At 37.5% G+C, this 26,411-nt stretch overlaps 1 protein-coding gene across 2 annotated transcripts in view; it reads left to right on the forward strand.

Annotated features, from left to right (window-relative positions):
• The window catches only part of LOC129841889 (L-rhamnose-binding lectin CSL2-like), a 136,798-nt gene extending 113,466 nt beyond the window's left edge, over positions 1–23,332 (forward strand). The window contains exons 8-9 of one of the 2 annotated variants that reach the window (XM_055910233.1): positions 22,439–22,566; positions 22,766–23,332. In XM_055910233.1, coding sequence (XP_055766208.1) covers positions 22,439–22,544 — 106 coding nt within the window. In that variant the 3' untranslated portion in view covers positions 22,545–22,566; positions 22,766–23,332. The remainder of the gene's footprint in view (positions 1–22,438; positions 22,567–22,765) is intronic. The other variant, XM_055910235.1, reaches the window with a different exon arrangement.
• The last annotated feature ends 3,079 nt before the right edge of the window (positions 23,333–26,411 follow it).

Here is a 26,411-nt window from a genome sequence, read left to right on the forward strand (position 1 = left end):
TGTAGAAACATGACTGTAGTGTTAACCTGTACTGTAGAAACATGACTGTAGTGTTAACCTGTACTGTAGAAACATGACTGTAGTGTTAACCTGTACTGTAGAAACATGACTGTAGTGTTAACCTGTACTCTAGAAACATGACTGTAATGTTAACCTGTACTGTAGAAACATGACTGTAGAGTTAACCTGTACTGTAGAAACATGAGTGTAGTGTTAACCTGTACTGTAGAAACATGACTGTAGTGTTAACCTGTACTGTAGAAACATGACTGTAGAGTTAACCTGTACTGTAGAAACATGACTGTAGTGTTAACCAGTACTGTAGAAACATGACTGTAGTGTTAACCTGTACTGTAGAAACATGACTGTAGTGTTAACCTGTACTGTAGAAACATGACTGTAGTATTAACCTGTACTGTAGAAACATGACTGTAGTATTAACCTGTACTGTAGAAACATGACTGTAGTGTTAACCTGTACTGTAGAAACATGACTGTAGTATTAACCTGTACTGTAGAAACATGACTGTAGTATTAACCTGTACTGTAGAAACATGACTGTAGTATTAACCTGTACTGTAGAAACATGACTGTAGTATTAACCTGTACTGTAGAAACATGACTGTAGTATTAACCTGTACTGTAGAAACATGACTGTAGTATTAACCTGTACTGTAGAAACATGACTGTAGTATTAACCTGTACTGTAGAAACATGACTGTAGAGTTAACCTGTACTGTAGAAACATGACTGTAGTGTTAACCAGTACTGTAGAAACATGAGTGTAGTGTTAACCTGTACTGTAGAAACATGACTGTAGTGTTAACCTGTACTGTAGAAACATGACTGTAGTATTAACCTGTACTGTAGAAACATGACTGTAGTGTAGAAACATGACTGTAGTGTTAACCTGTACTGTAGAAACATGACTGTAGTGTTAACCTGTACTGTAGAAACATGACTGTAGAGTTAACCTGTACTGTAGAAACATGACTGTAGTGTTAACCTGTACTGTAGAAACATGACTGTAGAGTTAACCTGTACTGTAGAAACATGAGTGTAGTGTTAACCTGTACTGTAGAAACATGACTGTAGTGTTAACCTGTACTGTAGAAACATGACTGTAGTGTTAACCTGTACTGTAGAAACATGACTGTAGTGTTAACCTGTACTGTAGAAACATGACTGTAGTGTTAACCTGTACTGTAGAAACATGAATGTAGAGTTAACCTGTACTGTAGAAACATGACTGTAGTGTTAACCTGTACTGTAGAAACATGACTGTAGAGTTAACCAGTACTGTAGAAACATGACTGTAGTGTTAACCTGTACTGTAGAAACATGACTGTAGTGTTAACCTGTACTGTAGAAACATGACTGTAGTGTTAACCTGTACTGTAGAAACATGACTGTAGTGTTAACCTGTACTGTAGAAACATGACTGTAGTGTTAACCTGTGCTGTAGAAACATGAGTGTAGTGTTAACCTGTACTGTAGAAACATGACTGTAGTGTTAACCTGTACTGTAGAAACATGACTGTAGTGTAGAAACATGACTGTAGTGTTAACCTGTACTGTAGAAACATGACTGTAGTGTTAACCTGTACTGTAGAAACATGACTGTAGTGTTAACCTGTACTGTAGAAACATGACTGTAGTGTAGAAACATGACTGTAGTGTTAACCTGTACTGTAGAAACATGACTGTAGTGTTAACCTGTACTGTAGAAACATGACTGTAGTGTTAACCTGTACTGTAGAAACATGACTGTAGATTTAACCTGTACTGTAGAAACATGACTGTAGTGTTAACCTGTACTGTAGAAACATGACTGTAGTGTTAACCTGTACTGTAGAAACATGACTGTAGTGTTAACCTGTACTGTAGAAACATGACTGTAGTGTTAACCTGTACTCTAGAAACATGACTGTAATGTTAACCTGTACTGTAGAAACATGACTGTAGAGTTAACCTGTACTGTAGAAACATGAGTGTAGTGTTAACCTGTACTGTAGAAACATGACTGTAGTGTTAACCTGTACTGTAGAAACATGACTGTAGAGTTAACCTGTACTGTAGAAACATGACTGTAGTGTTAACCAGTACTGTAGAAACATGACTGTAGTGTTAACCTGTACTGTAGAAACATGACTGTAGTGTTAACCTGTACTGTAGAAACATGACTGTAGTATTAACCTGTACTGTAGAAACATGACTGTAGTATTAACCTGTACTGTAGAAACATGACTGTAGTGTTAACCTGTACTGTAGAAACATGACTGTAGTATTAACCTGTACTGTAGAAACATGACTGTAGTATTAACCTGTACTGTAGAAACATGACTGTAGTATTAACCTGTACTGTAGAAACATGACTGTAGTATTAACCTGTACTGTAGAAACATGACTGTAGTATTAACCTGTACTGTAGAAACATGACTGTAGTATTAACCTGTACTGTAGAAACATGACTGTAGTATTAACCTGTACTGTAGAAACATGACTGTAGAGTTAACCTGTACTGTAGAAACATGACTGTAGTGTTAACCAGTACTGTAGAAACATGAGTGTAGTGTTAACCTGTACTGTAGAAACATGACTGTAGTGTTAACCTGTACTGTAGAAACATGACTGTAGTATTAACCTGTACTGTAGAAACATGACTGTAGTGTAGAAACATGACTGTAGTGTTAACCTGTACTGTAGAAACATGACTGTAGTGTTAACCTGTACTGTAGAAACATGACTGTAGAGTTAACCTGTACTGTAGAAACATGACTGTAGTGTTAACCTGTACTGTAGAAACATGACTGTAGAGTTAACCTGTACTGTAGAAACATGAGTGTAGTGTTAACCTGTACTGTAGAAACATGACTGTAGTGTTAACCTGTACTGTAGAAACATGACTGTAGTGTTAACCTGTACTGTAGAAACATGACTGTAGTGTTAACCTGTACTGTAGAAACATGACTGTAGTGTTAACCTGTACTGTAGAAACATGAATGTAGAGTTAACCTGTACTGTAGAAACATGACTGTAGTGTTAACCTGTACTGTAGAAACATGACTGTAGAGTTAACCAGTACTGTAGAAACATGACTGTAGTGTTAACCTGTACTGTAGAAACATGACTGTAGTGTTAACCTGTACTGTAGAAACATGACTGTAGTGTTAACCTGTACTGTAGAAACATGACTGTAGTGTTAACCTGTACTGTAGAAACATGACTGTAGTGTTAACCTGTGCTGTAGAAACATGAGTGTAGTGTTAACCTGTACTGTAGAAACATGACTGTAGTGTTAACCTGTACTGTAGAAACATGACTGTAGTGTAGAAACATGACTGTAGTGTTAACCTGTACTGTAGAAACATGACTGTAGTGTTAACCTGTACTGTAGAAACATGACTGTAGTGTAGAAACATGACTGTAGTGTTAACCTGTACTGTAGAAACATGACTGTAGTGTTAACCTGTACTGTAGAAACATGACTGTAGAGTTAACCTGTACTGTAGAAACATTACTGTAGAGTTAACCTGTACTGTAGAAACATGACAGTAGAGTTAACCTGTACTGTAGAAACATGACTGTAGTGTTAACCTGTACTGTAGAAACATGACTGTAGAGTTAACCTGTACTGTAGAAACATGACTGTAGTGTTAACCTGTACTGTAGAAACATGACTGTAGAGTTAACCAGTACTGTAGAAACATGACTGTAGTGTTAACCTGTACTGTAGAAACATGACTGTAGAGTTAACCTGTACTGTAGAAACATGACTGTAGAGTTAACCTGTACTGTAGAAACATGACTGTAGTGTTAACCTGTACTGTAGAAACATGACTGTAGTGTAGAAACATGACTGTAGTGTTAACCTGTACTGTAGAAACATGACTGTAGTGTTAACCTGTACTGTAGAAACATGACTGTAGAGTTAACCTGTACTGTAGAAACATGACTGTAGTGTTAACCTGTACTGTAGAAACATGACTGTAGAGTTAACCTGTACTGTAGAAACATGAGTGTAGTGTTAACCTGTACTGTAGAAACATGACTGTAGTGTTAACCTGTACTGTAGAAACATGACTGTAGTGTTAACCTATACTGTAGAAACATGACTGTAGTGTTAACCTGTACTGTAGAAACATGACTGTAGTGTTAACCTGTACTGTAGAGACATGACTGTAGAGTTAACCTGTACTGTAGAAACATGACTGTAGTGTTAACCTGTACTGTAGAAACATGACTGTAGAGTTAACCAGTACTGTACAAACATGACTGTAGTGTTAACCTGTACTGTAGAAACATGACTGTAGAGTTAACCTGTACTGTAGAAACATGACTGTAGAGTTAACCTGTACTGTAGAAACATGACTGTAGTGTTAACCTGTACTGTAGAAACATGACTGTAGTATTAACCTGTACTGTAGAAACATGACTGTAGTGTAGAAACATGACTGTAGTGTTAACCTGTACTGTAGAAACATGACTGTAGTGTTAACCTGTACTGTAGAAACATGACTGTAGAGTTAACCTGTACTGTAGAAACATGACTGTAGAGTTAACCTGTACTGTAGAAACATGAGTGTAGTGTTAACCTGTACTGTAGAAACATGAGTGTAGTGTTAACCTGTACTGTAGAAACATGACTGTAGTGTTAACCTGTACTGTAGAAACATGACTGTAGTGTTAACCTGTACTGTAGAAACATGACTGTAGTGTTAACCTGTACTGTAGAAACATGACTGTAGTGTTAACCTGTACTGTAGAAACATGACTGTAGTGTTAACCTGTACTGTAGAAACATGACTGTAGTGTAGAAACATGACTGTAGTGTTAACCTGTACTGTAGAAACATGACTGTAGTGTTAACCTGTACTGTAGAAACATGACTGTAGAGTTAACCTGTACTGTAGAAACATGACTGTAGAGTTAACCTGTACTGTAGAAACATGAGTGTAGTGTTAACCTGTACTGTAGAAACATGAGTGTAGTGTTAACCTGTACTGTAGAAACATGACTGTAGTGTTAACCTGTACTGTAGAAACATGACTGTAGTGTTAACCTGTACTGTAGAAACATGACTGTAGTGTTAACCTGTACTGCAGAAACATGACTGTAGTGTTAACCTGTACTGTAGAGACATGACTGTAGTGTTAACCTGTACTGTAGAAACATGACTGTAGTGTTAACCTGTACTGTAGAAACATGACTGTAGTGTTAACCTGTACTGTAGAATCATGACTGTAGAGTTAACCTGTACTGTAGAAACATGACTGTAGTGTTAACCTGTACTGTAGAAACATGACTGTAGAGTTAACCTGTACTGTAGAAACATGACTGTAGTGTTAACCTGTACTGTAGAAACATGACTGTAGAGTTAACCAGTACTGTAGAAACATGACTGTAGTGTTAACCTGTACTGTAGAAACATGACTGTAGTGTTAACCTGTACTGTAGAAACATGACTGTAGTGTTAACCTGTACTGTAGAAACATGACTGTAGTGTTAACCTGTACTGTAGAAACATGAGTGTAGTGTTAACCTGTACTGTAGAAACATGACTGTAGTGTTAACCTGTACTGTAGAAACATGACTGTAGTGTTAACCTGTACTGTAGAAACATGACTGTAGTGTAGAAACATGACTGTAGTGTTAACCTGTACTGTAGAAACATGACTGTAGTGTGAACCTGTACTGTAGAAACATGACTGTAGTGTAGAAACATGACTGTAGTGTTAACCTGTACTGTAGAAACATGACTGTAGTGTTAACCTGTACTGTAGAGACATGACTGTAGTGTTAACCTGTACTGTAGAAACATGACTGTAGTGTTAACCTGTACTGTAGAAACATGACTGTAGTGTTAACCTGTACTGTAGAATCATGACTGTAGAGTTAACCTGTACTGTAGAAACATGACTGTAGTGTTAACCTGTACTGTAGAAACATGACTGTAGTGTTAACCTGTGCTGTAGAAACATGAGTGTAGTGTTAACCTGTACTGTAGAAACATGACTGTAGTGTGAACCTGTACTGTAGAAACATGACTGTAGTGTAGAAACATGACTGTAGTGTTAACCTGTACTGTAGAAACATGACTGTAGTGTTAACCTGTACTGTAGAAACATGACTGTAGTGTTAACCTGTACTGTAGAAACATGACTGTAGTGTAGAAACATGAGTGTAGTGTTAACCTGTACTGTAGAAACATGACTGTAGTGTTAACCTGTACTGTAGAAACATGAGTGTAGTGTTAACCTGTACTGTAGAAACATGACTGTAGTGTTAACCTGTACTGTAGAAACATGACTGTAGTGTTAACCTGTACTGTAGAAACATGACTGTAGTGTTAACCTGTACTGTAGAAACATGACTGTAGTGTAGAAACATGACTGTAGTGTTAACCTGTACTGTAGAAACATGACTGTAGTGTTAACCTGTACTGTAGAAACATGACTGTAGAGTTAACCTGTACTGTAGAAACATGACTGTAGAGTTAACCTGTACTGTAGAAACATGAGTGTAGTGTTAACCTGTACTGTAGAAACATGAGTGTAGTGTTAACCTGTACTGTAGAAACATGACTGTAGTGTTAACCTGTACTGTAGAAACATGACTGTAGTGTTAACCTGTACTGTAGAAACATGACTGTAGTGTTAACCTGTACTGTAGAAACATGACTGTAGTGTTAACCTGTACTGTAGAGACATGACTGTAGTGTTAACCTGTACTGTAGAAACATGACTGTAGTGTTAACCTGTACTGTAGAAACATGACTGTAGTGTTAACCTGTACTGTAGAATCATGACTGTAGAGTTAACCTGTACTGTAGAAACATGACTGTAGTGTTAACCTGTACTGTAGAAACATGACTGTAGAGTTAACCTGTACTGTAGAAACATGACTGTAGTGTTAACCTGTACTGTAGAAACATGACTGTAGAGTTAACCAGTACTGTAGAAACATGACTGTAGTGTTAACCTGTACTGTAGAAACATGACTGTAGTGTTAACCTGTACTGTAGAAACATGACTGTAGTGTTAACCTGTACTGTAGAAACATGACTGTAGTGTTAACCTGTACTGTAGAAACATGAGTGTAGTGTTAACCTGTACTGTAGAAACATGACTGTAGTGTTAACCTGTACTGTAGAAACATGACTGTAGTGTTAACCTGTACTGTAGAAACATGACTGTAGTGTAGAAACATGACTGTAGTGTTAACCTGTACTGTAGAAACATGACTGTAGTGTGAACCTGTACTGTAGAAACATGACTGTAGTGTAGAAACATGACTGTAGTGTTAACCTGTACTGTAGAAACATGACTGTAGTGTTAACCTGTACTGTAGAGACATGACTGTAGTGTTAACCTGTACTGTAGAAACATGACTGTAGTGTTAACCTGTACTGTAGAAACATGACTGTAGTGTTAACCTGTACTGTAGAATCATGACTGTAGAGTTAACCTGTACTGTAGAAACATGACTGTAGTGTTAACCTGTACTGTAGAAACATGACTGTAGTGTTAACCTGTGTTGTAGAAACATGAGTGTAGTGTTAACCTGTACTGTAGAAACATGACTGTAGTGTGAACCTGTACTGTAGAATCATGACTGTAGTGTAGAAACATGACTGTAGTGTTAACCTGTACTGTAGAAACATGACTGTAGTGTTAACCTGTACTGTAGAAACATGACTGTAGTGTTAACCTGTACTGTAGAAACATGACTGTAGTGTAGAAACATGACTGTAGTGTTAACCTGTACTGTAGAAACATGACTGTAGTGTTAACCTGTACTGTAGAAACATGACTGTAGATTTAACCTGTACTGTAGAAACATGACTGTAGTGTTAACCTGTACTGTAGAAACATGACTGTAGAGTAAACCTGTACTGTAGAAACATGACTGTAGAGTTAACCTGTACTGTAGAAACATGACTGTAGTGTTAACCTGTACTGTAGAAACATGACTGTAGTGTTAACCTGTACTGTAGAAACATGACTGTAGAGTTAACCTGTACTGTAGAAACATGACTGTAGAGTTAACCTGTACTGTAGAAACATGACTGTAGTGTTAACCTGTACTGTAGAAACATGACTGTAGTGTTAACCTGTACTGTAGAAACATGACTGTAGTGTAGAAACATGACTGTAGTGTTAACCTGTACTGTAGAAACATGACTGTAGTGTTAACCTGTACTGTAGAAACATGACTGTAGAGTTAACCTGTACTGTAGAAACATGACTGTAGAGTTAACCTGTACTGTAGAAACATGAGTGTAGTGTTAACCTGTACTGTAGAAACATGAGTGTAGTGTTAACCTGTACTGTAGAAACATGACTGTAGTGTTAACCTGTACTGTAGAAACATGACTGTAGTGTTAACCTGTACTGTAGAAACATGACTGTAGTGTTAACCTGTACTGTAGAAACATGACTGTAGTGTTAACCTGTACTGTAGAGACATGACTGTAGTGTTAACCTGTACTGTAGAAACATGACTGTAGTGTTAACCTGTACTGTAGAAACATGACTGTAGTGTTAACCTGTACTGTAGAATCATGACTGTAGAGTTAACCTGTACTGTAGAAACATGACTGTAGTGTTAACCTGTACTGTAGAAAAATGACTGTAGAGTTAACCTGTACTGTAGAAACATGACTGTAGTGTTAACCTGTACTGTAGAAACATGACTGTAGAGTTAACCAGTACTGTAGAAACATGACTGTAGTGTTAACCTGTACTGTAGAAACATGACTGTAGTGTTAACCTGTACTGTAGAAACATGACTGTAGTGTTAACCTGTACTGTAGAAACATGACTGTAGTGTTAACCTGTACTGTAGAAACATGAGTGTAGTGTTAACCTGTACTGTAGAAACATGACTGTAGTGTTAACCTGTACTGTAGAAACATGACTGTAGTGTTAACCTGTACTGTAGAAACATGACTGTAGTGTAGAAACATGACTGTAGTGTTAATCTGTACTGTAGAAACATGACTGTAGTGTGAACCTGTACTGTAGAAACATGACTGTAGTGTAGAAACATGACTGTAGTGTTAACCTGTACTGTAGAAACATGACTGTAGTGTTAACCTGTACTGTAGAGACATGACTGTAGTGTTAACCTGTACTGTAGAAACATGACTGTAGTGTTAACCTGTACTGTAGAAACATGACTGTAGTGTTAACCTGTACTGTAGAATCATGACTGTAGAGTTAACCTGTACTGTAGAAACATGACTGTAGTGTTAACCTGTACTGTAGAAACATGACTGTAGTGTTAACCTGTGCTGTAGAAACATGAGTGTAGTGTTAACCTGTACTGTAGAAACATGACTGTAGTGTGAACCTGTACTGTAGAATCATGACTGTAGTGTAGAAACATGACTGTAGTGTTAACCTGTACTGTAGAAACATGACTGTAGTGTTAACCTGTACTGTAGAAACATGACTGTAGTGTTAACCTGTACTGTAGAAACATGACTGTAGTGTAGAAACATGACTGTAGTGTTAACCTGTACTGTAGAAACATGACTGTAGTGTTAACCTGTACTGTAGAAACATGACTGTAGATTTAACCTGTACTGTAGAAACATGACTGTAGTGTTAACCTGTACTGTAGAAACATGACTGTAGAGTTAACCTGTACTGTAGAAACATGACTGTAGAGTTAACCTGTACTGTAGAAACATGACTGTAGTGTTAACCTGTACTGTAGAAACATGACTGTAGTGTTAACCTGTACTGTAGAAACATGACTGTAGAGTTAACCTGTACTGTAGAAACATGACTGTAGAGTTAACCTGTACTGTAGAAACATGACTGTAGTGTTAACCTGTACTGTAGAAACATGACTGTAGAGTTAACCTGTACTGTAGAAACATGACTGTAGTGTTAACCTGTACTGTAGAAACATGACTGTAGTGTTAACCTGTACTGTAGAAACATGACTGTAGTGTTAACCTGTACTGTAGAAACATGACTGTAGTGTTAACCTGTACTGTAGAAACATGACTGTAGTGTTAACCTGTACTGTAGAAACATGACTGTAGTGTTAACCTGTACTGTAGAGTTAACCTGTACTGTAGAAACATGACTGTAGAGTTAACCTGTACTGTAGAAACATGACTGTAGAGTTAACCTGTACTGTAGAAACATGAGTGTAGTGTTAACCTGTACTGTAGAAACATGAGTGTAGTGTTAACCTGTACTGTAGAAACATGACTGTAGTGTTAACCTGTACTGTAGAAACATGACTGTAGTGTTAACCTGTACTGAATAAACATGACTGTAGTGTTAACCTGTACTGTAGAAACATGACTGTAGTGTTAACCTGTACTGTAGAGACATGACTGTAGTGTTAACCTGTACTGTAGAAACATGACTGTAGTGTTAACCTGTACTGTAGAAACATGACTGTAGTGTTAACCTGTACTGTAGAATCATGACTGTAGAGTTAACCTGTACTGTAGAAACATGACTGTAGTGTTAACCTGTACTGTAGAAACATGACTGTAGAGTTAACCTGTACTGTAGAAACATGACTGTAGAGTTAACCTGTACTGTAGAAACATGACTGTAGTGTTAACCTGTACTGTAGAAACATGACTGTAGAGTTAACCTGTACTGTAGAAACATGACTGTAGTGTTAACCTGTATTGTAGAAACATGACTGTAGTGTTAACCTGTACTGTAGAAACATGACTGTAGTGTTAACCTGTACTGTAGAAACATGACTGTAGTGTTAACCTGTACTGTAGAAACATGACTGTAGTGTTAACCTGTACTGTAGAAACATGAATGTAGTGTAGAAACATGACTGTAGTGTTAACCTGTACTGTAGAAACTTGACTGTAGTGTTAACCTGTACTGTAGAAACATGACTGTAGAGTTAACCTGTACTGTAGAAAAATGACTGTAGTGTTAACCTGTACTGTAGAAACATGACTGTAGTGTTAACCTGTATTGTAGAAACATGACTGTAGTGTTAACCTGTACTGTAGAAACATGACTGTAGAGTTAACCAGTACTGTAGAAACATGACTGTAGTGTTAACCTATACTGTAGAAACATGACTGTAGAGTTAACCTGTACTGTAGAAACATGACTGTAGAGTTAACCTGTACTGTAGAAACATGACTGTAGTGTTAACCTGTACTGTAGAAACATGACTGTAGTATTAACCTGTACTGTAGAAACATGACTGTAGTGTAGAAACATGACTGTAGTGTTAACCTGTACTGTAGAGATATGACTGTAGTGTTAACCTCTACTGTAGAAACATGACTGTAGTGTTAACCTGTACTGTAGAAACATGACTGTAGTGTTAACCTGTACTGTAGAAACATGACTGTAGAGTTAACCAGTACTGTAGAAACATGACTGTAGTGTTAACCTGTACTGTAGAAACATGACTGTAGTGTAGAAACATGACTGTAGTGTTAACCTGTACTGTAGAAACATGACTGTAGTGTTAACCTGTACTGTAGAAACATGACTGTAGTGTTAACCTGTACTGTAGAAACATGACTGTAGTGTTAACCTGTACTGTAGAAACATGACTGTAGTGTTAACCTGTACTGTAGAAACATGACTGTAGAGTTAACCTGTACTGTAGAAACATGACTGTAGAGTTAACCTGTACTGTAGAAACATGACTGTAGTGTTAACCTGTACTGTAGAAACATGACTGTAGAGTTAACCTGTACTGTAGAAACATGACTGTAGTGTTAACCTGTACTGTAGAAACATGACTGTAGTGTTAACCTGTACTGTAGAAACATGACTGTAGTGTTAACCTGTACTGTAGAAACATGAGTGTAGTGTTAACCTGTACTGTAGAAACATGACTGTAGTGTTAACCTGTACTGTAGAAACATGACTGTAGTGTTAACCTGTACTGTAGAAACATGACTGTAGTGTAGAAACATGACTGTAGTGTTAACCTGTACTGTAGAAACATGACTGTAGTGTGAACCTGTACTGTAGAAACATGACTGTAGTGTAGAAACATGACTGTAGTGTTAACCTGTACTGTAGAAACATGACTGTAGTGTTAACCTGTACTGTAGAGACATGACTGTAGTGTTAACCTGTACTGTAGAAACATGACTGTAGTGTTAACCTGTACTGTAGAAACATGACTGTAGTGTTAACCTGTACTGTAGAATCATGACTGTAGAGTTAACCTGTACTGTAGAAACATGACTGTAGTGTTAACCTGTACTGTAGAAACATGACTGTAGTGTTAACCTGTGTTGTAGAAACATGAGTGTAGTGTTAACCTGTACTGTAGAAACATGACTGTAGTGTGAACCTGTACTGTAGAATCATGACTGTAGTGTAGAAACATGACTGTAGTGTTAACCTGTACTGTAGAAACATGACTGTAGTGTTAACCTGTACTGTAGAAACATGACTGTAGTGTTAACCTGTACTGTAGAAACATGACTGTAGTGTAGAAACATGACTGTAGTGTTAACCTGTACTGTAGAAACATGACTGTAGTGTTAACCTGTACTGTAGAAACATGACTGTAGATTTAACCTGTACTGTAGAAACATGACTGTAGTGTTAACCTGTACTGTAGAAACATGACTGTAGAGTTAACCTGTACTGTAGAAACATGACTGTAGAGTTAACCTGTACTGTAGAAACATGACTGTAGTGTTAACCTGTACTGTAGAAACATGACTGTAGTGTTAACCTGTACTGTAGAAACATGACTGTAGAGTTAACCTGTACTGTAGAAACATGACTGTAGAGTTAACCTGTACTGTAGAAACATGACTGTAGTGTTAACCTGTACTGTAGAAACATGACTGTAGTGTTAACCTGTACTGTAGAAACATGACTGTAGTGTAGAAACATGACTGTAGTGTTAACCTGTACTGTAGAAACATGACTGTAGTGTTAACCTGTACTGTAGAAACATGACTGTAGAGTTAACCTGTACTGTAGAAACATGACTGTAGAGTTAACCTGTACTGTAGAAACATGAGTGTAGTGTTAACCTGTACTGTAGAAACATGAGTGTAGTGTTAACCTGTACTGTAGAAACATGACTGTAGTGTTAACCTGTACTGTAGAAACATGACTGTAGTGTTAACCTGTACTGTAGAAACATGACTGTAGTGTTAACCTGTACTGTAGAAACATGACTGTAGTGTTAACCTGTACTGTAGAGACATGACTGTAGTGTTAACCTGTACTGTAGAAACATGACTGTAGTGTTAACCTGTACTGTAGAAACATGACTGTAGTGTTAACCTGTACTGTAGAATCATGACTGTAGAGTTAACCTGTACTGTAGAAACATGACTGTAGTGTTAACCTGTACTGTAGAAACATGACTGTAGAGTTAACCTGTACTGTAGAAACATGACTGTAGTGTTAACCTGTACTGTAGAAACATGACTGTAGAGTTAACCAGTACTGTAGAAACATGACTGTAGTGTTAACCTGTACTGTAGAAACATGACTGTAGTGTTAACCTGTACTGTAGAAACATGACTGTAGTGTTAACCTGTACTGTAGAAACATGACTGTAGTGTTAACCTGTACTGTAGAAACATGAGTGTAGTGTTAACCTGTACTGTAGAAACATGACTGTAGTGTTAACCTGTACTGTAGAAACATGACTGTAGTGTTAACCTGTACTGTAGAAACATGACTGTAGTGTAGAAACATGACTGTAGTGTTAACCTGTACTGTAGAAACATGACTGTAGTGTGAACCTGTACTGTAGAAACATGACTGTAGTGTAGAAACATGACTGTAGTGTTAACCTGTACTGTAGAAACATGACTGTAGTGTTAACCTGTACTGTAGAGACATGACTGTAGTGTTAACCTGTACTGTAGAAACATGACTGTAGTGTTAACCTGTACTGTAGAAACATGACTGTAGTGTTAACCTGTACTGTAGAATCATGACTGTAGAGTTAACCTGTACTGTAGAAACATGACTGTAGTGTTAACCTGTACTGTAGAAACATGACTGTAGTGTTAACCTGTGCTGTAGAAACATGAGTGTAGTGTTAACCTGTACTGTAGAAACATGACTGTAGTGTGAACCTGTACTGTAGAATCATGACTGTAGTGTAGAAACATGACTGTAGTGTTAACCTGTACTGTAGAAACATGACTGTAGTGTTAACCTGTACTGTAGAAACATGACTGTAGTGTTAACCTGTACTGTAGAAACATGACTGTAGTGTAGAAACATGACTGTAGTGTTAACCTGTACTGTAGAAACATGACTGTAGTGTTAACCTGTACTGTAGAAACATGACTGTAGATTTAACCTGTACTGTAGAAACATGACTGTAGTGTTAACCTGTACTGTAGAAACATGACTGTAGAGTTAACCTGTACTGTAGAAACATGACTGTAGAGTTAACCTGTACTGTAGAAACATGACTGTAGTGTTAACCTGTACTGTAGAAACATGACTGTAGTGTTAACCTGTACTGTAGAAACATGACTGTAGAGTTAACCTGTACTGTAGAAACATGACTGTAGAGTTAACCTGTACTGTAGAAACATGACTGTAGTGTTAACCTGTACTGTAGAAACATGACTGTAGAGTTAACCTGTACTGTAGAAACATGACTGTAGTGTTAACCTGTACTGTAGAAACATGACTGTAGTGTTAACCTGTACTGTAGAAACATGACTGTAGTGTTAACCTGTACTGTAGAAACATGACTGTAGTGTTAACCTGTACTGTAGAAACATGACTGTAGTGTTAACCTGTACTGTAGAAACATGACTGTAGTGTTAACCTGTACTGTAGAGTTAACCTGTACTGTAGAAACATGACTGTAGAGTTAACCTGTACTGTAGAAACATGACTGTAGAGTTAACCTGTACTGTAGAAACATGAGTGTAGTGTTAACCTGTACTGTAGAAACATGAGTGTAGTGTTAACCTGTACTGTAGAAACATGACTGTAGTGTTAACCTGTACTGTAGAAACATGACTGTAGTGTTAACCTGTACTGAATAAACATGACTGTAGTGTTAACCTGTACTGTAGAAACATGACTGTAGTGTTAACCTGTACTGTAGAGACATGACTGTAGTGTTAACCTGTACTGTAGAAACATGACTGTAGTGTTAACCTGTACTGTAGAAACATGACTGTAGTGTTAACCTGTACTGTAGAATCATGACTGTAGAGTTAACCTGTACTGTAGAAACATGACTGTAGTGTTAACCTGTACTGTAGAAACATGACTGTAGAGTTAACCTGTACTGTAGAAACATGACTGTAGAGTTAACCTGTACTGTAGAAACATGACTGTAGTGTTAACCTGTACTGTAGAAACATGACTGTAGAGTTAACCTGTACTGTAGAAACATGACTGTAGTGTTAACCTGTATTGTAGAAACATGACTGTAGTGTAGAAACATGACTGTAGTGTTAACCTGTACTGTAGAAACATGACTGTAGTGTTAACCTGTACTGTAGAAACATGACTGTAGTGTTAACCTGTACTGTAGAAACATGAATGTAGTGTAGAAACATGACTGTAGTGTTAACCTGTACTGTAGAAACTTGACTGTAGTGTTAACCTGTACTGTAGAAACATGACTGTAGAGTTAACCTGTACTGTAGAAAAATGACTGTAGTGTTAACCTGTACTGTAGAAACATGACTGTAGTGTTAACCTGTATTGTAGAAACATGACTGTAGTGTTAACCTGTACTGTAGAAACATGACTGTAGAGTTAACCAGTACTGTAGAAACATGACTGTAGTGTTAACCTATACTGTAGAAACATGACTGTAGAGTTAACCTGTACTGTAGAAACATGACTGTAGAGTTAACCTGTACTGTAGAAACATGACTGTAGTGTTAACCTGTACTGTAGAAACATGACTGTAGTATTAACCTGTACTGTAGAAACATGACTGTAGTGTAGAAACATGACTGTAGTGTTAACCTGTACTGTAGAGATATGACTGTAGTGTTAACCTCTACTGTAGAAACATGACTGTAGTGTTAACCTGTACTGTAGAAACATGACTGTAGTGTTAACCTGTACTGTAGAAACATGACTGTAGAGTTAACCAGTACTGTAGAAACATGACTGTAGTGTTAACCTGTACTGTAGAAACATGACTGTAGTGTAGAAACATGACTGTAGTGTTAACCTGTACTGTAGAAACATGACTGTAGTGTTAACCTGTACTGTAGAAACATGACTGTAGTGTTAACCTGTACTGTAGAAACATGACTGTAGTGTTAACCAGTACTGTAGAAACATGACTGTAGTGTTAACCTGTACTGTAGAAACATGACTGTAGTGTTAACCTGTACTGTAGAAACATGACTGTAGAGTTAACCAGTACTGTAGAAACATGACTGTAGTGTTAACCTGTACTGTAGAAACATGACTGTAGAGTTAACCTGTACTGTAGAAACATGACTGTAGAGTTAACCTGTACTGTAGAAACATGACTGTAGTGTTAACCTGTACTGTAGAAACATGACTGTAGTATTAACCTGTACTGTAGAAACATGACTGTAGTGTAGAAACATGACTGTAGTGTTAACCTGTACTGTAGAGACATGACTGTAGTGTTAACCTGTACTGTAGAAACATGACTGTAGAGTTAACCTGTACTGTAGAAACATGACTTTAGAGTTAACCTGTACTGTAGAAACATGACTGTAGTGTTAACCTGTACTGTAGAAACATGACTGTAGAGTTAACCTGTACTGTAGAAACATGACTGTAGTGTTAACCTGTACTGTAGAAACATGACTGTAGAGTTAACCTGTACTGTAGAAACATGACTGTAGTGTTAACCTGTACTGTAGAAACATGACTGTAGAGTTAACCTGTACTGTAGAAACATGACTGTAGAGTTAACCTGTACTGTAGAAACATGACTGTAGTGTTAACCTGTACTGTAGAAACATGACTGTAGTATTAACCTGTACTGTAGAAACATGACTGTAGTGTAGAAACATGACTGTAGTGTTAACCTGTACTGTAGAAACATGACTGTAGAGTTAACCTGTACTGTAGAAACATGACTGTAGTGTTAACCTGTACTGTAGAAACATGACTGTAGTGTTAACCTGTACTGTAGAAACATGACTGTAGTGTTAACCTGTACTGTAGAAACATGACTGTAGTGTTAACCTGTACTGTAGAAACATGACTGTAGAGTTAACCTGTACTGTAGAAACATGACTGTAGTGTTAACCTGTACTGTAGAAACATGACTGTAGTGTTAACCTGTACTGTAGAGTTAACCTGTACTGTAGAAACATGACTGTAGTGTTAACCTGTACTGTAGAAACATGACTGTAGTGTAGAAAAATGACTGTAGTGTTAACCTGTACTGTAGAAACATGACTGTAGTGTTAACCTGTACTGTAGAAACATGACTGTAGAGTTAACCTGTACTGTAGAAACATGACTGTAGTGTTAACCTGTACTGTAGAAACATGACTGTAGAGTTAACCTGTACTGTAGAAACATGACTGTAGTGTTAACCTGTACTGTAGAAACATGACTGTAGAGTTAACCTGTACTGTAGAAACATGACTGTAGAGTTAACCTGTACTGTAGAAACATGACTGTAGTGTTAACCTGTACTGTAGAAACATGACTGTAGTGTTAACCTGTACTGTAGAAACATGACTGTAGTGTAGAAACATGACTGTAGTGTTAACCTGTACTGTAGAAACATGACTGTAGTGTTAACCTGTACTGTAGGAACATGACTGTAGAGTTAACCTGTACTGTAGAAACATGACTGTAGAGTTAACCTGTACTGTAGAAACATGACTGTAGTGTTAACCTGTACTGTAGAAACATGACTGTAGTGTTAACCTGTACTGTAGAAACATGACTGTAGTGTTAACCTGTACTGTAGAAACATGACTGTAGTGTTAACCTGTACTGTAGAAACATGACTGTAGTGTTAACCTGTACTGTAGAAACATGACTGTAGTGTTAACCTGTACTGTAGAAACATGACTGTAGAGTTAACCTGTACTGTAGAAACATGACTGTAGTGTTAACCTGTACTCTAGAAACATGACTGTAGTGTTAACCTGTACTGTAGAAACATGACTGTAGTGTTAACCTGTACTGTAGAAACATGACTGTAGTGTAGAAACATGACTGTAGTGTTAACCAGTACTGTAGAAACATGACTGTAGTGTTAACCAGTACTGTAGAAACATGACTGTAGAGTTAACCTGTACTGTAGAAACATGACTGTAGTGTTAACCTGTACTGTAGAAACATGACTGTAGAGTTAACCTGTACTGTAGAAACATGACTGAGTGTTAACCTGTACTGTAGAAACATGACTGTAGTGTTAACCTGTACTGTAGAAACATGACTGTAGAGTTAACCTGTACTGTAGAAACATGACTGTAGAGTTAACCTGTACTGTAGAAACATGACTGTAGTGTTAACCTGTACTGTAGAAACATGACTGTAGTGTTAACCTGTACTGTAGAAACATGACTGTAGTGTTAACCTGTACTGTAGAAACATGACTGTAGTGTTAACCTGTACTGTAGAAACATGACTGAGTGTTAACCTGTACTGTAGAAACATGACTGTAGTGTTAACCTGTACTGTAGAAACATGACTGTAGTGTTAACCTGTACTGTAGAAACATGACTGTAGAGTTAACCAGTACTGTAGAAAAATGACTGTAGTGTTAACCTGTACTGTAGAAACATGACTGTAGAGTTAACCTGTACTGTAGAAACATGACTGTAGTGTTAACCTGTACTGTAGAAACATGACTGTAGTATTAACCTGTACTGTAGAAACATGACTGTAGTGTAGAAACATGACTGTAGTGTTAACCTGTACTGTAGAAACATGACTGTAGTGTTAACCTGTACTGTAGAAACATGACTGTAGAGTTAACCTGTACTGTAGAAACATGACTGTAGAGTTAACCTGTACTGTAGAAACATGACTGTAGAGTTAACCTGTACTGTAGAAACATGACTGTAGTGTTAACCTGTACTGTAGAAACATGACTGTAGTGTTAACCTGTACTGTAGAAACATGACTGTAGTGTTAACCTGTACTGTAGAAACATGACTGTAGTGTTAACCTGTACTGTAGAAACATGACTGTAGTGTTAACCTGTACTGTAGAAACATGACTGTAGTGTTAACCTGTACTGTAGAAACATGACTGTAGAGTTAACCTGTACTGTAGAAACATGACTGTAGTGTTAACCTGTACTGTAGAAACATCACTGTAGTGTTAACCTGTACTGTAGAAACATGACTGTAGTGTTAACCTGTACTGTAGAAACATGACTGTAGTGTTAACCTGTACTGTAGAAACATGACTGTAGTGTTAACCTGTACTGTAGAAACATGACTGTAGTGTTAACCTGTACTGTAGAAACATGACTGTAGGTTTAACCTGTACTGTAGAAACATGACTGTAGAGTTAACCTGTACTGTAGAAACATGACTGTAGTGTTAACCTGTACTGTAGAAACATGACTGTAGTGTTAACCTGTACTGTAGAGTTAACCTGTACTGTAGAAACATGACTGTAGTGTTAACCTGTACTGTAGAAACATGACTGTAGAGTTAACCTGTACTGTAGAAACATGACTGTAGTGTTAACCTGTACTGTAGAAACATGACTGTAGTGTTAACCTGTACTGTAGAAACATGACTGTAGAGTTAACCTGTACTGTAGAAACATGACTGTAGTGTTAACCTGTACTGTAGAAACATGACTGTAGTGTTACCCTGTACTGTAGAAACATGACTGTAGTGTTAACCTGTACTGTAGAAACATGACTGTAGAGTTAACCTGTACTGTAGTGTTAACCTGTACTGTAGAAACATGACTGTAGAGTTAACCTGTACTGTAGAAACATGACTGTAGTGTTAACCTGTACTGTAGAAACATGACTGTAGAGTTAACCTGTACTGTAGAAACATGACTGTAGAGTTAACCTGTATTGTAGAAACATGACTGAAGTGTTAACCTGTACTGTAGAAACATGACTGTAGAGTTAACCTGTACTGTAGAAACATGACTGTAATGTTAACCTGTACTGTAGAAACATGACTGTAGAGTTAACCAGTACTGTAGAAACATGACTGTAGTGTTAACCTGTACTGTAGAAACATGACTGTAGAGTTAACCTGTACTGTAGAAACATGACTGTAGTGTTAACCTGTACTGTAGAAACATGACTTTAGTGTTAACCTGTACTGTAGAAACATGACTGTAGTGTTAACCTGTACTGTAGAAACATGACTGTAGTGTTAACCTGTACTGTAGAAACATGACTGTAGTGTTAACCTGTACTGTAGAAACATGACTGTAGTGTTAACCTGTACTGTAGAAACATGACTGTAGTGTTAACCTGTACTGTAGAAACATGACTGTAGTGTTAACCTGTACTGTAGAAACATGACTGTAGTGTTAACCTGTACTGTAGAAACATGACTGTAGTGTTAACCTGTACTCTAGAGTTAACCTGTACTGTAGAAACATGACTGTAGTGTTAACCTGTACTGTAGAAACATGACTGTAGAGTTAACCTGTACTGTAGAAACATGACTGTAGAGTTAACCTGTATTGTAGAAACATGACTGTAGTGTTAACCTGTACTGTAGAAACATGACTGTAGAGTTAACCTGTACTGTAGAAACATGACTGTAATGTTAACCTGTACTGTAGAAACATGACTGTAGAGTTAACCAGTACTGTAGAAACATGACTGTAGTGTTAACCTGTACTGTAGAAACATGACTGTAGAGTTAACCTGTACTGTAGAAACATGACTGTAGTGTTAACCTGTACTGTAGAAACATGACTTTAGTGTTAACCTGTACTGTAGAAACATGACTGTAGTGTTAACCTGTACTGTAGAAACATGACTGTAGTGTTAACCTGTACTGTAGAAACATGACTGTAGTGTTAACCTGTACTGTAGAAACATGACTGTAGTGTTAACCTGTACTGTAGAAACATGACTGTAGTGTTAACCTGTACTGTAGAAACATGACTGTAGTGTTAACCTGTACTGTAGAAACATGACTGTAGTGTTAACCTGTACTGTAGAAACATGACTGTAGTGTTAACCTGTACTGTAGAAACATGACTGTAGTGTTAACCAGTACTGTAGAAACATGACTGTAGTGTTAACCTGTACTGTAGAAACATGACTGTAGTGTTAACCTGTACTGTAGAAACATGACTGTAGTGTAGAAACATGATTGTAGTGTTAACCTGTACTGTAGAAACATGACTGTAGAGTTAACCTGTACTGTAGAAACATGACTGTAGTGTTAACCTGTACTGTAGAAACATGACTGTAGTGTAGAAACATGACTGTAGTGTTAACCTGTACTGTAGAAACATGACTGTAGTGTTAACCTGTACTGTAGAAACATGACTGTAGTGTTAACCTGTACTGTAGAAACATGACTGTAGTGTTAACCTGTACTGTAGAAACATGACTGTAGTGTAGAAACATGACTGTAGTGTTAACCTGTACTGTAGAAACATGACTGTAGTGTTAACCTGTACTGTAGAAACATGACTGTAGTGTAGAAACATGACTGTAGTGTTAACCTGTACTGTAGAAACATGACTGTAGTGTAGAAACATGACTGTAGTGTTAACCTGTACTGTAGAAACATGACTGTAGTGTTAACCTGTACTGTAGAGTTAACCTGTACTGTAGAGTTAACCTGTACTGTAGAAACATGACTGTAGAGTTAACCTGTACTGTAGAAACATGACTGTAGTGTTAACCTGTACTGTAGAAACATGACTGTAGTGTAGAAACATGACTGTAGTGTTAACCTGTACTGTAGAAACATGACTGTAGTGTTAACCTGTACTGTATAAACATGACTGTAGAGTTAACCTGTACTGTAGAAACATGACTGTAGAGTTAACCTGTACTGTAGAAACATGACTGTAGTGTTAACCTGTACTGTAGAAACATGACTGTAGTGTTAACCTGTACTGTAGAAACATGACTGTAGTGTTAACCTGTACTGTAGAAACATGACTGTAGTGTTAACCAGTACTGTAGAAACATGACTGTAGTGTTAACCTGTACTGTAGAAACATGACTGTAGTGTTAACCTGTACTGTAGAAACATGACTGTAGTGTTAACCTGTACTGTAGAAACATGACTGTAGTGTTAACCTGTACTGTAGAAACATGACTGTAGTGTTAACCTGTACTGTAGAAACATGACTGTATTGTTAACCTGTACTGTAGAAACATGACTGTAGTGTTAACCTGTACTGTAGAAACATGACTGTAGAGTTAACCTGTACTGTAGAAACATGACTGTAGTGTTAACCTGTACTGTAGAAACATGACTGTAGTGTTAACCTGTACTGTAGAAACATGACTGTAGTGTTAACCTGTACCTGTTGTTGACACAGGTGTGATGGGAAGAGCCAGTGTGACGTCCCGGTGTTCAACTCTCTGTATGGAGATCCCTGTGTAGGAACCTACAAGTACCTGGATGTGGCTTACACCTGTGGCTAAATGTGAGGCACGCATGCATACGGTAATGCACACACACACACACACACACACACACACACACACACACACACACACACACACACACACACACACACACACACACACACACACACACACACACACACACACACACACACACACACACACACACACACACACACACACACACACACACACAACTGGGAAGTAAAACACTGGGGCTGACCATTTTTGTCTTGCAGGAGATCTTCTCCGAGGAACAAAGACCAGAGACTTCTTGGATATCCTCCTCTTCATTGGGTGGATTTGTCTTTCTTTCCTGTCTTCTCTCCTCTGAAGTCTCAATTGAGTGTAAAATCTATGTAAATTGCATATTTCCATGTCAAGTTCAAAATGTGTAAATCCCATTGATTGTGTATTTCGTCAGGCATAATTTGTGTGTAGTAAAAACATAATGAGACCCCTCTTGTGCTGCAGCAAGGCACGGTCAGGAGGAAGCATGGAGAAATAAAACATTAACCCCAAAAATAAACTATTCTTCAAATAACACTGTGACATAATACTTTGTGCATTTTGTGTACTAAAGTTTTTCTTCAAAACAATGTTGATTTTCTGAACTGTGGTGGTTGGTCTGATTTAACTAAGAACTGTGGTGGTTGGTATGATTTAACTAAGAACTGAGGTGGTTGGTCTGATTTGAACTAAGGACTGTGGTGGTTGGTCTGATTTGAACTGAGAACTGTGGTGGTTGGTATGATTTAACTAAGAACTGTGGTGGTTGGTCTGAATTAAACTAAGCAGCATAAAGACAGGACTTGGTGTCTTTTGTTCAATATGATGAAACATGTCCTTACACACTAAATACTTTATTTGAATCCACAAATGATATTACACCAAGAAGGATTAAAACATTTGAAGATCTTGGATACATGGTTTATGTTTGGGGCAAATAAAACACGAGTACCAGTCTTCATATTTTCGAGCATGCTGGTGGCTGCATCATGTTGTGGGTATGCTTGTTATTGGCAATAGGATAAAAAATAAAATGGAATAGAGCTAAGCACAGGCAAAATCCTAGAGGAAAACCTGGTTTAGTCTGCTTCCAACAGACACTGGGAGACAAATTCACCTTTCAGCAGGACAATAACCTAAAACACAAGGCAAAATATACACTGGAGTTACTTAGTTTAGGCTTAAATCGACTTGAAAATCGAAGGCAAAACTTAAATGGCTGTTTAGTAATGGTCAACAACCAACTTGACAGAGCTTGAAGATTTTTTTAAATAATGTGCAAGTTTTGTACAGTCCAGGTATGCAAAGCTGTTAGACCCATAAAGGTTCACAGCTGTAATCACTGACAAAGGTGATTCTAACATGTATTGACTCAGGGGTTTGAATACTTATCTAAATGAGATATTTCTATATTTCATTTTCAATACATTTGCAAAACATGTATTAAATGTGTAGATGGGTGAGATTTATTTTGTCATCCATTTTGAATTCAGGCTGTAACACAAAGTGGAGTAAGTCAAGGTGTATGAATGCTTTCTGAAGGCACTCTACACATAGACCTGAGTTATTGTAGCATCTGTCACTACCTCACTGTTCAACCCAGCAGCATGAACAGAAGAGAAAGAAAATGTTCAACTCTTTCCCGTTAAGAATTTACCGGGACCTGGCGTCCAAAGAAGATGGTAGTCTACACATTCACGTGGACGCAGGACTTCAAGGGCAAAGGTGCAGTTGCAAAAGCAGTGTGGTGCTCATATTTACAGTAGACAAAAATAAATTATAAACTGGGTGGTTCGAGCCCTGAAAGCCGATTGGCTGACAGCCATGGTATATCAGACCGTATACCATGGGTATGACAAAACATTTATTTTTACTGCTATAATTACGTTGGTAACTAGTTTATAATAGCAATAAGGCACCTCGGGGGTTTGTGATATATAGCCAATATACCACGGCTAAGGGCTGTGTCCAGGCACTCTGTTGTGTCGCACATAAGAACAGCCCTTAGCCGTGGTATATTGGCCATATACTACACCTCCTCAGGCCTTATTGCTCAAGTATACAGTACCATTCAGAAGTTTGGACACACCTACTCATTCAAGGGTTTTTATTTGTACTATTTTCAACATTGTAGAATAACAGTGAAGATATCAAAACTATGAAATAACACATATGGAATCATGTAGTAACTAAAAAAGTGTTACATCAAAATATATTTTAGATTCTTCAAAAGTAGCCACCCTTTGCCTTGATGACAGCTTTGCACACTCTTGGCATTCTCTCAACCGGCTTCCTCTGGAATGCTTTTCCAACAGTCTTGAAGGACTTCCCACATATGCTGAGCACTTCTTGGCTGCTTTTCCGTCACACTTTAGATCAGTAATGAATGTAGCCAAAATCAGGCCAAAACACAATGAAATGCTCAAACTGACTCCCAGACACCTAGGAGGACAGAGCAAACAGTTACTGTTCCATTCATTGACCGTCATGAGACAGAGCAGTCTGCTTGAAGAGAAAGGTTTCCCTCCACAAAACCTGGGGTATACCAACAAAGCCAAAACACGGGGATATTGGAGGGTAAATTATGATTCAATGTAAGCAGGCAATAAACATTATTTCATGCATCTCCTTCAACTCACAAAAGGAAACGGTATATCAAGAACATTAGAGGCGGTGATAAATAAACATTTTAACAGAGGACGACTACTGTGAAAGTGGGTGTTCATCTGAATCTGTGAAAGCTCTTCCCCTAAATCTGTTCTCACCCGATTTATGTGAGGAAAATATTATGGCTGCAAGCCCGAGGCCGCCCACAATATGACAACAGCCAGCTCAAGTGCAGGGCGCGAAATTCAAAATATATTTTTTTTAAATATTTAACTTTCACACATTAACAAGTCCAATACAGCAAATGAAAGGTACACATCTTGTGAATCCAGCCAACATGTCCGATTTTTAAAATGTTTTACAGCGAAAAGAGCACGTATATTTATGTTAGCTCACCACCAAATACAAAAAAGGACAGACATTTTTCACAGCACAGGTAGCATGCACAAAGCCAACCTAACTAACCAAGAACCAACCAAACTAACCAACAAACAACTTCATCAGATGACAGTCTTATAACATGTTATTCAATAAATCTATGTTTTGTTCGAAAAATGTGCATATTTCAGGTATAAATCATAGTTTACATTGCAGCTACAATCAGAAATTGCACCGAAAGCAGCCATAATAATTACAGACACCAACGTCAAATACCTATTTACTCATCATAAAACATTTCTGAAAAATACATAGTGCACAGCAAATGAAAGACAGGCATCTTGTGATTCCAGCCAATATTTCCGATTTATTAAGTGTTTTACAGCGAAAACACAATATAGCGTTATATTAGTTTACCACAATAGCCAGAAAGACAAGCCATTTCCCAGTAGCAAAAGTTAGCGATCGTAACAAACCAGTAAGAGATATATATTTTTTGACTAACCTTGATATTCTTCATCAGATGACAGTCCTATAACATCAGGTTATACATACACTTATGTTTTGTTCGAAAATGTGCATATTTAGAGCTGAAATCAGTGGTTATACATGTTGCTATCGTAGCTACTTTTTCCACAACGTCTAAACAGCAACGATATTTTTCGGACACTTTTTCTGACACACATATTCTGACCAAATAGCTATTCATAAACATAACTAAAAAATACATGTTGTATAGTAAATGATAGATCCATTAGTTCTTAATGAAATCGCAGTGTTAGAATTCTAAAAAATAACTTCATTACGACATCCAGCTTCGGTATAGCTAGAGTTCCCCAAAGTTGGGCGCCGGCGACTAGTTCACATGCACGACAGATATATGAAATAGCA

Source organism: Salvelinus fontinalis, unplaced genomic scaffold, assembly GCF_029448725.1.
Source record: "Salvelinus fontinalis isolate EN_2023a unplaced genomic scaffold, ASM2944872v1 scaffold_0002, whole genome shotgun sequence".
Taxonomy (NCBI): Eukaryota; Metazoa; Chordata; class Actinopteri; order Salmoniformes; family Salmonidae; genus Salvelinus; species Salvelinus fontinalis.